This window comes from Neltuma alba, unplaced genomic scaffold (assembly GCF_004799145.2).
Source record: "Neltuma alba isolate B1F8T4 unplaced genomic scaffold, ASM479914v2 tig00012607_pilon, whole genome shotgun sequence".
NCBI lineage: Eukaryota > Viridiplantae > Streptophyta > Magnoliopsida > Fabales > Fabaceae > Neltuma > Neltuma alba.
Genome location: NW_021637052.1, coordinates 211619 through 227072, shown reverse-complemented (window position 1 = coordinate 227072; position 15454 = coordinate 211619). Strand labels below are relative to the sequence as shown.

Here is a 15454-nt window from a genome sequence, read left to right as displayed (position 1 = left end):
GATGAGGCAGATCAAATGAATGAATTTAGCTATGAAATTTGGTGACTATACAGGACACATCCTAAGCTTTAAAACAAGTGGTAAATCACGAAAAATGGATGTGTATGCTAAGAGATATGGCTGTTCAAAGTCAAGACAGGATTTCTGGAAAGTACTGTTTCGACCACTTGAACAGTAATATTTAACGAATAAACTGTACTAATTGGCAAGATTTGAGCCCTGAAAGTTATTTTTCCCTTGTAGAAGATTGAAAGAGATTTAAGTGAAAATTGGAATTGCTCCGTTCTGATTTTTGTAGAATTAGTTATGATTTTTCAAATTTGGACCTGAAATCTGGAGTTTAAACAGTGAAAAGTAACCCGAGTAATTATGTTGAAAATTTTAATCCACGGGCTTGTACTTTGACCTGCTTGAACCATAACGCTTACAAATGCGTACTCTGAGGGGTTAAAGGTAGGATGTTTCATAATGTGTCTCACCACGAGCAGATGGCCACCATGAGTTTTCTGACTACACTGCCATCTCAATATGTGACTGCTCGGTCGCAAATTTTATCTGGAGCTAAAATCCCTCTCTTGAAGAAGTTTTCTCTCGTGTACTGAGAACTGAACAAAACCCTTCCTCAGCTCCCATTACACCTACTAGTGCATTACTCAGTCGAGGCCAGAATGACAATCGAGGGCTCCCTAATCGTAGTGGTCCAAAACCAGGAGGTGGTAATCAGAGCCCAAGGAAGTGACATGTTACTACTGCAAGGAACCGGGACATACTAAACGCACATGTCGTAAGCTGCAAAACAAACAACAATGACAGAGCTCTGCCCATGTGGCCACAACAGCCAATGACATGGTTACTATCTCAGCTGCCGAGTATGCTCAATTGAAGTCTGTAAATCCCCCCGTGAGCGCTGCTAGTGCAACAGGTAATGAGGCTACTGCCCTTGTCTCTTCTTCCTCCAAATGGATCATAGACTCTGGTGCCACTGACCACATGACAGGTAACCGTCATCTCTTCTCTAGCTATAATTCTTATGCCAACCCTTCTGCTATCACCATCGGGGATGGTTCCCACTCTCGTGTCCTTGGATCTGGCACTGTTAAACCTACTCCTTCTATTCATTTAAAATCTGTACTCAATGTCCCGAATCTTGTTTTTAACCTTTTGTCCCCTAGCAAGCTTACTCGTCAATTAAATTGTTGGGTCTCACTTTTTCCTAACCATTGCTTGATACAAGATCTTTTGACGAAGAAGATTATTGGTAGGGGCTACGAATCTGGCGGACATTACTTCCTTGATGACCAGGGGTCTCGTGCGGTGGCTTGTAATGGTGGTGTCACTCCATTTGAAGCACATTGTCGTTTGGGTCATTTATCTTTATCCTCTTTAAAAAAGGTTTATCCTCAGTTTCAGCATTTGTCGTCTTTAGATTGTGAGTCGTGTCAGTTTGCTAAACATCATCGTCTACCGTTAGTGTCTAGAGTCAATAAACGAGCTTCGTCCCCTTTTGAGTTAGTGCACTCCAATGTTTGGGGTCCGTGTCCAGTTGAGTCCAAAGGTGGTTTTAAATATTTTGTCACATTTGTTGATGATTATTCTCGTACCACTTGGTTATATTTAATGAAAAATCGTTCTGAGCTTTTCTCTCACTTTTGTACTTTTGTTGCCGAAATTAAAACTCAATTCAATACTCTTATCCACACCTTGCGCAGTGATAATGCTAAAGAATATTTTTCTGAATCCTTTCGCTCTTTTATGCTTCAACACGGCATTCTTCATCAATCTTCCTGTGTGGATACACCGGCTCAAAATGGTGTTACCGAAAGAAAAAATCGTCACTTATTAGAAGTGGCCCGTGCACTTTTATTTCAAATGCAGGTTCTAAAACCATTCTGGGCAGATGCGGTCTCCACAGCTTGCTTTCTTATTAATCGCATGCCCTCCTCTGTCCTTGATGGTAACATTCCCTACACCACTCTCTTTCCTTCCAAAGCTTTGTTCCCTATTGATCCTAAAATCTTTGGCTGTGTTTGTTTTGTTCGGGATGTGCGTCCCACGGTCTCCAAATTGGACCCCAAGTCTCTTAAATGTGTCTTTCTTGGCTACTCTCAAGTTCAAAAGGGTTATCGATGTTTTTCTCCTACTGTGAATCGTTATCTGGTTTTAGCCGATGTCACTTTTCAGGAATCTGTTGCCTACTTTGCATCTAATGCTTCCGCTTCACCTTCTCCACCAGCGGAGGAGGATACCTTTCTGGTATATTCTATTAGTCCAAACTTACCACCAGCACCAACTCCCGTATTGGCACCTGGTCAACCACCTTTGTCTTGGGTTTACACCAGGCGTTTGAAGGAAACTACTCCTACTGTTGCGCCACATTCTGCTCCACCATTATCTGCTTCGTCATTTGATCCTGTAGCAAGCATCATGCACCCTGAGCCTGACCTTGTTCCAGGTCTAGATGTTGATCCCTCAATTGACTCTAAGACACCTCCTGTTCCAGATCCAGATCCCTCCCTTGATTTGCCCATTGCCCTTTGCAAAGGTAAACGTACTTGTGCCCATCCTATTTCTTCCTTTGTTTCATATAACCACCTCCCCTCTGTTTCTCGTGCCTTTGTTGCCTCTTTAGATACTATTTCAGTACCTAAGTCCCTTCATGAAGCCTTGTCCCACCCGGGTTGGCGTACTGCTATGGAAGAAGAGATGGCGGCCCTTCATTGTGCTGGCACATGGACCTTAGTAGATTTACCAGCAGGAAAGAAAGCTATTGGGTGTAAATGGGTGTTGACCCCTAAAGTTAAGGCGGATGGTACACTTGAACGCCTCAAGGCTTGCCTTGTCGCAAAAGGCTATGCTCAAAAGTATGATATTGACTACTTTGAGACTTTTTCCCCCGTGGCCAAGCTCTCTTCTGTTTGTCTAGTCATCTCTATGGCCGCTACCTATAGTTGGGATCTCCATCAATTAGATATCAAAAATGTATTCTTGAATGGTGATCTCCTTGAAGAAGTGTACATGGAGCAACCACCAGGTTTTGTTGCTCAGGGGGAGCGTGGGAAGGTGTGTCGCCTTAAGAAATCACTCTATGGCTTAAAGCAAAGTCCTCAGGCATGGTTTGATAGATTTAGTACTGTTGTGAAGAACTTTGGCCTGCACCAGAGTAAGTGTGATCATTCTGTGTTCTATCAGCGAACAAGTGCTGGCATGATCCTACTAGTTGTGTATGTCGATGACATTGTGATTACAGGAAACAATGCCTCGGGGATCTCATCTCTCAAGTCATTCCTTAACTCACATTTCCAAACGAAGGATCTGGGTTCATTGAAGTACTTTCTAGGAATTGAAGTCATGAGGAGCAAGAAAGGAATCTTATTAACTTAGAGAAAGTATGTTCTTGATCTGCTGAAAGAAACTGGGAAACTAGGGGCTACCCCGACCAGCTTCCCTATGGTCTATAATCCTCTACTTGATGCTAATGGTAGCATACCATGTGAAAATCCTGATGAGGCTGCTAAGAGCAAGCCATTTGAAAATCCAGAGAGGTATAGGAGACTGATTGGGAAGTTGAATTACCTTACAATGACCCGTCCTGATATCACCTATCCAATAAGTGTCCTTAGCCAATTTATGGTTGCGCCAACTGTCCGACAGTGGGAAGCCTTAGAGCATGTGTTACACTACTTGAAGGGATCCCCGGGTCGTGGGATATTGTACAAGAATCACGGTCACACAGACATTGAGTGTTTTTGTGATGCTGATCATAGTGGGTCAAAAGCCACGAGACGATCTACTACAGGATACTGTGTTTTTGTAGGAGGCAATTTGGTGTCCTGGAAAAGCAAGAAACAGAAAGAAACAGAATGTGGTGTCACGATCGAGTGCAGAAGCGGAATACAGAGCAATGGCGCAATCTGTATGTGAGATAGTTTGGATATACCAGCTACTAAAAGAGGTTGGTCTTAAAACCTCGTTACCAGCAAAGCTGTGGAGTGATAATAAAGCAGCCCTACACATAGCTTCGAATTCGGTCTTTCATGAACGAACGAAACATATTGAGATTGACTGTCATTTCGCCCGAGACAAGCTCAAGGAAAACTTCATCTCTATAGGACATGTCAGATCCAGCGACCAGTTGGGTGATCTTCTCACCAAAGCTCTCAATGGGGTTCGAGTTGAATATCTTTGTAACAAGTTGGGCATGATTGACATCTATACTCCAACTTGAGGGGGAGTGTAGAGATATTATAGGAGATATTATAAGATATGTAAATATCCTGTAATTAGTATATAGGATATGATATGATATGATTTCGAAGTAATGAGCCATTAATACCTAGGCTCCTTTATTGTATATAAATACCCAATCAAAGTATCAATAAAATATACAATTTCCATTCATTTACAGTTATCATTTTATGTTTTGACATGTTCCTAATACATGTTTGTTATCAAAGCTTGCATAATTTTAAATCCCGCTTCCGTCTAAAATAGGTTCAAGGACAAAACTCTTTTAAGATGTCCTAAGTTTGAGGATATGAGGAGGGTGGATTGGCTTAGCTAGGTGGCACCCAAAGTTAGCAAGACTGGGGGGTTGTGTCTAATCTAGGTTATAGAAAATGATGTGCATGTGCTTTTACAATCAACTTAAGCTTTTGGCATGAAACCTTAATACTGACAAATAAACATGCATGCCTTAAGAATATATCTCATTTTTTAATTAAAAAGAAAACCCCTTAAGCACATCTAATCAAAGATCAAAAGCAAGTTAGGAACAAAAATATAAGACATTAGGTACAACCTTAAAAAAAGCCTAAAAAATAATATAAATAACATAGAAAAACAATATACTTAAAGCAAATAATGTACAATTCGTGCTGATGTTTGTTTCAAGCCAAAAATCTAGAAAAACATTCTAAACTTTTAAATTTGTAGCTTTAGACCTAGAAAGCATTATTGTTACATGATAAAAACATTTTAAAAGTCGTTTATATTTTATAGGTAGAATCTATAAACCATCTAAATTACTATATAGCAACAAAAAAAAGGTATGATCAACCTATAGTTAAAAAGTATTACTTGACAAGTTATCATTCATTTTGAGTTAATTACTATCATCTGAGATTCACCAGCCTTACAGTTAAAAAGTATTTATTAACAAGCTATCATTCATCATGAGTTAATTACTATCATCTAAAATTCACAACCTTACATAACCTTACATATCTTCACATAATCATGTGTTTCTCTAGCACATTGATAGGCCTATAACAATATTTGTATCTTTTGCATCATCTTGTCCAGAACTCTCATTAACATACTTTACAACTATCCAGCCAAAAGAGACAATGCTTATGTGAGTACCTAAATATTAAATATCAATTACTTATATAATTTATCCATTTAGATTAATCTTATGTTTTGAGCTTCTACTTCATTGAGCTCAAAAACAACATAAGAAGTGTTGTTATCTTTATCATACTAGGTAAAAAGCACCTTGAACTATTATAATGTTAAACTATCTAGAAAGTAGGAACCTCTTTTATTACTATCATTTATCTTGAGTTAATTACTATCATCTAAGATTCACCAATCTTACATAACCTTACATAACTTTACATAACCTACAATAGCATTCGTATCTTTTGCATCATCTTGCCCAGAAATTTCATTAACATACTTTACAAGTGTCCAACCAAGAAAGATAATGCTTATGTGAGCACCCAAATATTAAACATCAATTACTTATACAATTTACCTATTTACATGAATCTTATGTTTTGAACTTCCACTTCATTGGGCTCAAAAATAGACATAAGAAGCAGTGTTATCTTTATCATTTTGTATGAAAATGATCTTGCAAGAATCTCTTTTAAACTCATTTAACATGATGTTTTTGATCTCTCTTTTAATCATTTTCTAGGTGTTTGTTTCTCTTTGGTGTAGTGTTTAGTCTGTAGCTAAGCCCAAAAATATTTTATTATAATACTAATCATGACTTATTGTTCATAAAAGCATCTTTTCTGGCATGTGTTTAACATGCTTCATAGAGCCATAGAACAAGAACCATGTAAGTTGTAAAATCATATGGTCAACTTGTACACAATAAATAATTAAGAATTCCTTATCTCTTGAAATTCATATGTCTAGAAAATATATCATACCTAAAAATTACCTCATTTATGAAAATAAGCACAGCTAGAACTCTTATAAGGAATAGGGAAAAAATTTATATGGGAATTTATTTTGATTCGTATTTGATTCTCAAAACAAGAAGCACTTGAAGACAAATGAAATAAAGAAATACTCTAAACAAACAAATTTGCTCACAAATCATCTATGCAACATCAAAAATATCATTGATGCTTCCAATTTCTCAACAAATAGTAGCCTCCTAATATTAAGTCAAAGAAATAGTACTGACCATATTAGACAAGTAATTGTTACTCATATATAAACATTATTTACTGTTCTTTTCTTTTACACCTGTTGGATTTCACATTGCAGCTTTTATCCGCATCTCCTTTGAAGAGGCCAAAGGCATGAAATTATCGTTGACTACAAGATTGGGCTTAGTTCGATTAAGATGGCGATGATACATCACAATAAACACTAAAGAAAGCTTACATGGTGTACAACCAAAATTTTAAAAAAATTGCTTCAACAATTCTGACAGCACCTAGCAGATGACTAGTTGCCCCCCTGAAAACCTATAAAGACAGCCATGGGCTTGATCAAGCATGTAATATTCATTCTAACATTAAGGGGAAAATGTACAAATTAGCAAATAACTTGGTGGTATGGCTTGAAATCTCATATACAGTATCTTTGTGGATTAGAAGGCCAAAGCACCTAAGGTTGCATTAATAAAAGAATATGGTTCTGATAGCATTTGCTTCTATTGCATCACCTGCATAATAGAATAAAGTGATATAATTATTAAAAGCACCAAAATCCAGCGAACAACTCCGAGATCCAAAGGTGAGATCAAGTTTCTTTGTAATAATAATTTGTAAAAATCCAATTAACTTGCCCAGAAGCATATATGTGGCATGTGCATTTATGTAATCCACTCAAGAAGAATGAAGATCTGACTACAATTCAATAAAAAGCAGTTTCAAGAAACAATTTTACATTCTAAATTATGTCAGGCGACCAACTAAGAGTAAACAACACATTCAAGCGCCAAAATTGAGCTCTAAATCATTATGGCAATATTACATATTAGGTATACATCTCAAATGTTCTCAAACAATAAATACACAAAAAATATCAAAATAGCCACTTTTGAACACCAATTTTAATAGCTAGTTTGTCATTCTACATACAAACAAGAATATGAAAAAGCTCCATATAACATAGAATAAAATGCCCGCCTGAACTTCAAATATCTTGACAGACATTTTCTTTTTGGGAAAAAATGCCTCTACTTTGTACCTATGCAATACACAACCAATTCATGGAGAAAATAATCATGAAAAGTGTGACAGCTATTTCAAACAAGTGAAATTTATATAACAAATAAACCTTATACATACAAACAAATGACACTTGTCATTGCCAAAATGCCACCTCTCTCATCATTAGGTGGTTGAGTAATATGATATGCATCACCTGACCAAAACCATTATATAGGAACTCATAATCTTAGGGAAAAAAGACTTCACGGCTTTTTACATGCTCAAATTCCTTTCCATTAGGGGAAATGTGAAAATAAAACAGTAAAGATCACGATTATATAATTTAAAAATGAACAGATGAAGGTAAAGGATGCATGAATCAACTAACCTCCAAGATTAAGACATAGCACCTTCACCTATCCCGGAGAAGAGTATGGCTTTATATCATGATGAGATACGAGGCAAACAAAGAGGCCCCATTCAATATTATAAAGGTCAAAACAAATAAATGAATAAAAAGAAACAGCTTCACAGGGCATTTATACACACAAAAATAAAAAAAATCTTGGCCACTATTAGAGGGTCTTGAAGCTTTTTGTAGGACTGAGTTGTACTTTGTCTGTAGACAAAACCCAAGGGTCTAAAATCTTTCTTAGACATCATATGACAAAAAAAATGACAGCGAAGAAAACAGTAGAGAAGGCAGTTGAAAGACGAAACAGGGTACCGCTCATAATTCAATACAAATATAACCTGCAAAATCATGCAATAAAACATCAATGCTGGCTTCCGTGCCTCACCAACAACCACAACATCTGTGTCTCCAAATTGAATTATCCGTAATGCATCATAGAATGGCCGTTTCCAAAAGTTCTCCATTTCTTGGTATGAATTTTCTGAAATATCAATTGTTTTGACTAGAATCAACTAACCATCTAAATTATAGCAACTAAAAAAAAAAGAAGGTTTGATTAGCCTACATTCAAAAGTATTCACTGACAAGCTACCATTCAAGATGAGTCAATTACTATTATCTGAGATTCACCAACCTTACAAAGCCTCGCATAATCATGTTTTTCTCTCTGTAAGATAGTGGTTGATATCTTGATTGGAATAGAGAGCGTAGAGTTTTGTGTGTTCTAAGTTTGCAGATGATAAATGGGAATATTCAAAGAGGTATCTATTCAAACCCATCAAACTGTATCCCTAGTTTCTGAAATTTCTCTGGGAAAAATATAAACCCCGCAAGAAGCACCGGAAAGTTAAGAAATGGAATAGAGAGAGAGAGATTTCAGGTTATTAAGGATGCCAAAAGAGGATTACACACTTTTACAAACCAGATGGAATAGAGAGAGAGAGAGAGAGGAGAACCTGGAATGTCATTTGTGGAGGAGGGCGTTATACCAAGTCCAGAAACTAGCGAAGCCCCTGGGCAAATTTGCCATTAATGATCGTTAAATTAAACTAAATGGACGTGTTTCAACTTAAAATATAGCCATTTTCTTCCAACGTTCGGAAACTTGATTTGCAGGAAATTTGAATTTTCATTCTATACAGAGGCTATTAATATTTATTATTATACATATTCATAATTCATAATTTCATATCAGTCTTGCCGATTAACCTCAATCAATTAACCTCACAATCAATATCAATATTAATAATTAATAATAAATTTCGCCCATCCAATTTCCCAAGTATACGAGTATTTTAGGAGAACAATTATACTAATTTCAAATAAATGTAACCGTAATTGTAGAGGTTTGCTCACAACATATCTCTGTTTTCTTTTTCTTTTTCTTTTTTTTTTTGGCCATCAATAACATATCTCATTTAAGGATTCTCCAATTAATGCGTTTGATTTGCATTTATTATTGTTTCGTTGCAGAGAGCACAAAAATTGGCAATTAGAATAGAAGAAACTTTTTTTTTTGAAGTTGAAAATTAGAAGAAACTTTTCAGTAAATTGGTTTTATGAATAAAAAATCAGGTTGAAAAACAACACAAAAGTTACTTATCTTTTATTTAAATTTAAAATCTAACAATACCCAAATTTAAATTGACTAATAATACTATCAAATACTAAATACCGCCACTATATATTTGTTTAAAAAAACGAAAAACAAAAGTGCTTCTTCTTCAAGCACATTTTTGAGTACGAAATTAATCTGAACTTCAAAATTTTAATATTAAATAATGTGCTCTTTTATTTTTGAAATTTTTGTGCAAGAATATGTAATTCTTTAACTTTATCCAAGATTTTAGTTTAATCTTAACTTTAAAAAGTACATTTTTAGTCAATTACTGTCACATCTCAATTTTTAGGACTAGAAACCCTGGGAGTAGCCTAAAGAAGGTAGGTTATCAAGCCCCTTTGAGTAGAAGTCTCAAAGATAAAAAAGAAAGTCAAAGCAATTTTAGGAACCAAACGGCAAAGTAAAAGTTTTCAGAGACTAAAGTATAATCAACGCTTGAGGCTCTATAGAGTTTCAAGGGCCCAGGAAGAGAAAAGAGGCTAGATACAAGATAAAAGTTAAGTTAGATGCCTCAAAGAGATGGTTTTACGAGGTTGAGCCCAAGCATAGGTAAAACCGTAATTTCATAAAGTTAAGACCAACATGGATAAAATTAAAAAGTACGCAGAAAATTCCAAGAAAATTTCAAAAAATAGGAAATAATATTCTAAGACTCTTTTGTAAAGAGAAATGATGAAAATACCCATGAGGTAGCTTAAATGAAATTTATAAGGTTATGATCGGTAAAAAGTACATTATTTGAAGTAATTATTTAAAATAGCAAGAGACCTAAAAAATGTACACAAAAATGGATTTAAATGGTTGAAAGGTTTTAGTAATTTATAAATTAGTCCCGTAACCAAAAGGCCAGTGGAATGGCTTTAATAAAATATAAAGCTGCTTATACTGTCAAAAGTGTATTTTAGTAAATGATTTTTCTGCAAGGCTTAAAGGAAGTGTTATGACCTAAAAAATTTTATAGATATTCTCTAGAATTAAAGGAATTTATGGAGCAAAAAAAAGAATTTTCTAAGCTCTGAAAGGCCATCAAAAAGTGAGAGAAACGTGAGCCATGTAAATTAGGAGGAAACTTAAGGACTAAGTTTTGATCTAATAACTAGGATTTAATCTCTCTTTTCTACCAAATTGTTGACACCTAGCACCTTCTAGAAGAATGATGTAAGGATGATGGAAGAAGGTGATGCAATGATGATGAAAACTCCACTTAAACTTCCAAATTTGCCCTTACTCTTTCTATTAGCTACCAAGGGCATTTTGGTCCATTCAAGTCAAATTTTGGCTGTAAATAGACCCTCCCTCCTTTGTATTTTTGAGTAAGATGAGGATTAGAGGGGAAACTCTTGCAATTTTGTCTCTTGAATTCCAACCAAAAGGAAGACACCTACCTTCGATCAACCAAGCTTGGATCTAAAGTTAGTAGGTTGTTCTATTTTGTTTCTTGCTTAGTTTTCTTGGTTTGGATGGTTGAAAAATATTGTCTCCCCTAAGATGAGGTGCTGGCTAAAATGTATAGAGTTAGAGGAAGGAAGTTTTGGTGTTAAATCTAGTTAAAAGGCTTCGGTTATAGCTTGATTCAAATGGTTTTGTGATGATAATTGAAATATGTTTGGTAACCATTGATGCTATTCGGCCAGATCTGAACCTTCCTCTTAGGATGTGTTTTTAATAATTCTAAGGCTTCCAATGGATTTAGAATAAAAAATTATGTGGAAACAAGTTATGAAAGTAAAGTTGGAAACATCAGAATCAAAGTTAAGATTTTTGGTTTTCAACCTCCTCTATTCAGCCAAAACAGATTGGAAGGAAGGAGTTTGATTTTCATAAATCTAAGTGGATATTTGGATTCTTTGGGCAAAATTGTGCAGGGTTAACCTAAGAGAATAATTTTTACAAAGCTAAAACATTAATCGAAAAATTAAGAGAAAAGGGTTAAGTTCAAGAAAGTTAGTCTTGAACTTTATGTAATCTCTTGGTCCTAATAGATTGTGTGATCAATATGGTTATGTTTAGGATCTTGGAACATCCAAGAGGATGTTTACTGATGCTTACCAAAAGCTATTATGGTTGGGAAGTCAAGGGAATCAAAGGAAAAGCAAGAGGAAAGCTTGATGCGCAAGATAATGAACTTACACTTTTGTGCTTGATATGGTATGCTTATGTCTTGGTTTGTATTTATTGATGCTTGAATGATGTTTTGATATGATGATTGTTATTAAAAATACTGTTTTAATATGTTTCCATGGCCATGCATTTTTATACCAAGAATAAAGCATGATGACATGTCACTAGTTAATTTAAGTTTATGAAAAACTACAGTACCATACATTAGCATCCCTCTTGTGCATGTATGTGGTAATGTTGGCTACTAAGATTCTTTCAAATCTTACTATTCCCTAATCAACCATTTAGGTCAATCAATGATAGGGAATAATGGCATGAGAAGCAAGGAGAAGAAAGTAGAGAATTATTGATGTTAATGAATGAGATTATGTTCAATTTATAATTCTCCTACTTTATAAATTATGTTTATGAATGTCTTGATGCAATTTATGTGCGTAGAATACTTATCGCATGAATGGCGATGTATGAGAATGAATGGGAAAAAGTAAACCCATGTTATGTATGCCAAAGAAATAAAAAGAATTGAAGTAAAAAGTGGTTGAGGGATAAAATGTAGGTTCTAGAGCAATTAGATTCGAGCTTTAGTTTGACCTATCAAATGAATGAGTTATGCCATAAAATTTGACAAGCTTATAGTACACCTCCCAAGCTTTAAAATGAGAAGTAGATCACCTCAATTGGATGTATACCCAAGGAGATATGAATTTTCAAAGTTGAGGCACAGAATCTAGAAGTCCTAGAACTTACCAAATGAACAGTAATCTTTATTGATTAAGCTGTACGAATTAGCCAAAAACAAGTCTAATTGGATATTTTTTCCTTAAAGAGCATTGAAAAAGCTTTCCGTGGAATTTTAGAACACCTACATACAATTTTTTTCTAGAATTAGTTATGATTTTTCAAAGTTAGACCTGAAATGTGAAAAATGTACAGTGAACAGTAATTTCATAAATTAACAACCAAATTATGTTTTTACAAGTTTAAGGCCATCCAAAATGGTCAGAAATAGTTCTAAATGGACTCTAAGGTATGATATGAGTAAGTTGTGACATTTACTCTTGAAATTATTAGTCTTAGTTGATTATCTTTTTGTAATAATCATGATTATTTTAAAACTTAAACTTAAGATTCTAGCTTTTAAGAATATGTTATCAACACCTAATCTCAATATATCATCATCTTTTGTTAACTATTTTAGGATTAAATGAATAAAAATATGCTTTTTAAAGTTAAAGGACAAACTAAAACATTGTGTGAAGTTAAGGGACTTAACGTATACTTTAGCCCATCAAGTACTTTTGCAAGAATACTTATATCAAATACAAATTAAACTGTTATTTAAGTCTCACTCACCAAAAGAATCTTCCACTTATTAAAGGATTCAATTTGTATTCTCCTAATATGTTCATAGTACTATTAAATATTTGCAATATTTTTTTTAAAAAAAATAGGATGAAGGTGTAAAAGTACCCAAACTTGAGGAAACATTTCGACCAAGCAGAGTTCTATGCCTTAGGATTGGATTTTGATGATTTGGATGCTTCTAATGAGTTTAGAATGAAAAATTGTGTAGGATAAAGGTGAGAAAACAAGTTTGGAAGCATTAGAATTGAAAATGGAAATTTTGGATCCTAAAGGCATACCATTCAGCCAAGGTAAGAAATAGGGGAAGGATTTGGATTTTGATAAATCCAAGCTCATATTTGGATTTCTCATGAAAAATTGAGTAGGAAATGACCAAGAGAATAATTTTAAAAGCTATGAAAAAGAAAGTAAAAATTAAGGTCAAAGAGGAACAAGGTTAAGAGTTAAGATGGTTAATAGTTTTTCATAGTCTTAATGGATTGTCTATTATTGTGTATTGTGAAATTAGGACCATGAGATACCAAGAAAGAGGAATGGCAAGATTTTTCTAGTAATCTTGGTGGTTGGAAAGTAAAAGGAGTAAGAAAAAAGCTTAATGGTTATAAGGTAGTGAACTTACATTTTTGTGTAATTGATGTGTATGCTTGTGTGTTGATGCGCATTATGTTGTTTGATGATGATATAGGATGCTAATACTAGCATGATGCTTTGTCTCGTTGATATTTTCTATGGCCATGTATGTTAATATGAAACATTGAGCATGAAAATATGTTATAAGTAAGCATGAGTGAGATCAAGTAAGCATATAATGCTCTTGCATCCATCTTGCATACATAATGGTAATATTTGCTATTGAAATTCTCTCGAATCTCACCCTTCCTTAATCAACCCCAATAGGTGATAATGATCAAGTAAAAGATGCATAAGGTGGGAGCAAGGAAAGAGGAAAAGACTTGAAGAAATTTATTGTATTACATTGTATTCTTTGTATGATAGTGTATAAAAATAATTTAAATTCTGTTAAAGCCGACCTCTTCTCTTTCTAGGAATGAAATCATTTTTAGAACCTATAATGATTCTTTAAGTATTTATTCCCCATTTTTCTCTAATTATCTGAGGCCTACTTGTATTCTAATAATTCAACTTTGGCTAATATTCATAATTAGTCAAAACCCTCAATTATCTTAGGCCTATTCATAATTTTATCAACTTACTCCAAGAGTATTTACATTAATTTTAGTATTATATCAGCCTCAGAACCTTATTTCCCTTTTTTTAAAAAAATTGTTTTGGAACTTTCAGACATACTTTTTATCACTACCCTTTTCGGCCTAAAACTTTTGAATTTACGATTAGGTCCCTACTTGGGTTTAGACTCAAGAATCATCTCGCTAAAGTTCCCAACATAATCTTTGGCCCTTAGTTATCTCTAATTCCTATACTCGAGCCTTCAAGACTTTATCGAAGTCTTTAACTTGCTTGTCTTATAGTTCTAGAGAACTTTTACTTTGTAGTTTGGTCCCTTAAAAGTCTTTTTAGGAAACTTTTGGAACTCTTACCAAAAGGGATCTAATAGTCTACTCATTTCAAGCTAATTTTAGTACTTCTATGCCCAAAATCTAAGATGTTATATCAAGCAATCATTTCCCACTTCTCAAACTAACAGCTTTAGATTCTTCTTTACCATCTCTTTTAGGATTAAGAATGGTGTCATTTGTAAGGCTATTCCTAGCAAGAATGTCCATCTGTGAAGTCAACTAACCCATCTAAACTTTAACATTCTTGATAGCAGTTTCATGAAGAGCAAAGATGGCTTTGGTCTCAACCCTTGCAAATTCTTTATTTGCTAAGAGTTGAGCAAACACTTTTTCAATCTTAGACTCTTCTTTTTGCTAATGTTGTTATTGTTGACCCTGAAATCCCGAGGACACTACTTGTTTAGTACCAAAAAATGATACTTGTGGCGGATTTAAACTTGGCCCATTTCGTCATGAGAAATTTGGATGATTCCTCAAAATTGGATCATATGTTTGAGAGTACAAACTTCCTTGAGGCTTTTTCTGTATTTTGTTCACGTAATTGATGGTCTTCAAGGTATAAAGACACTGAGCAGAATTGCATGAAGTCCTATTGCATTACCTCTCTTCATTTGCAATTTCAAGTTATCAAACCACTTCAAAATGGCTTCTAATTGTAATATAATGTCCTTAGATGATGAAAAAATAGCCTCTTGATATCTCTTGGAACCTTGCCTTTGTTTGTTGTAAGAGTCCACATCTTTATACAATTAGTATAGCTCATTTATCTTCATCTTTCCAATTCCTCCATTTAAAGCAATATTAAGTATAGTCACTATCTGATCATTCAAGCCATTCCAAAAAGCTTCTAATAGAACATATTTCTTTTGTTCTTGATTAGGATAATTCCTCCGCATATCCTTGAATCTCTCCCAACTTTATGAAGTATCTCATCACGTTGTTGCTTAAAAAAAAAAAAAGTAGTCCACCCCCCAGTACATTTGACTTTTACTGGGAG

General features: G+C 34.6%; 1 protein-coding gene across 1 annotated transcript; it reads left to right on the top strand.

Annotated features, from left to right (window-relative positions):
* Positions 1-3447: 3447 nt before the first annotated feature.
* LOC114729152 (uncharacterized mitochondrial protein AtMg00240-like) lies at positions 3448-3921 on the top strand. Its single transcript, XM_028916125.1, has one exon. The coding sequence runs from the start codon at positions 3448-3450 to the stop codon at positions 3919-3921; it is 474 nt and encodes a 157-aa protein (XP_028771958.1).
* Positions 3922-15454: the final 11533 nt, after the last annotated feature.

Bases quoted from the DNA above. Each gene is read 5' to 3' on its own strand.
- LOC114729152 (XM_028916125.1), top strand. From the start codon at position 3,448: ATGGTCTATAATCCTCTACTTGATGCTAATGGTAGCATACCATGTGAA.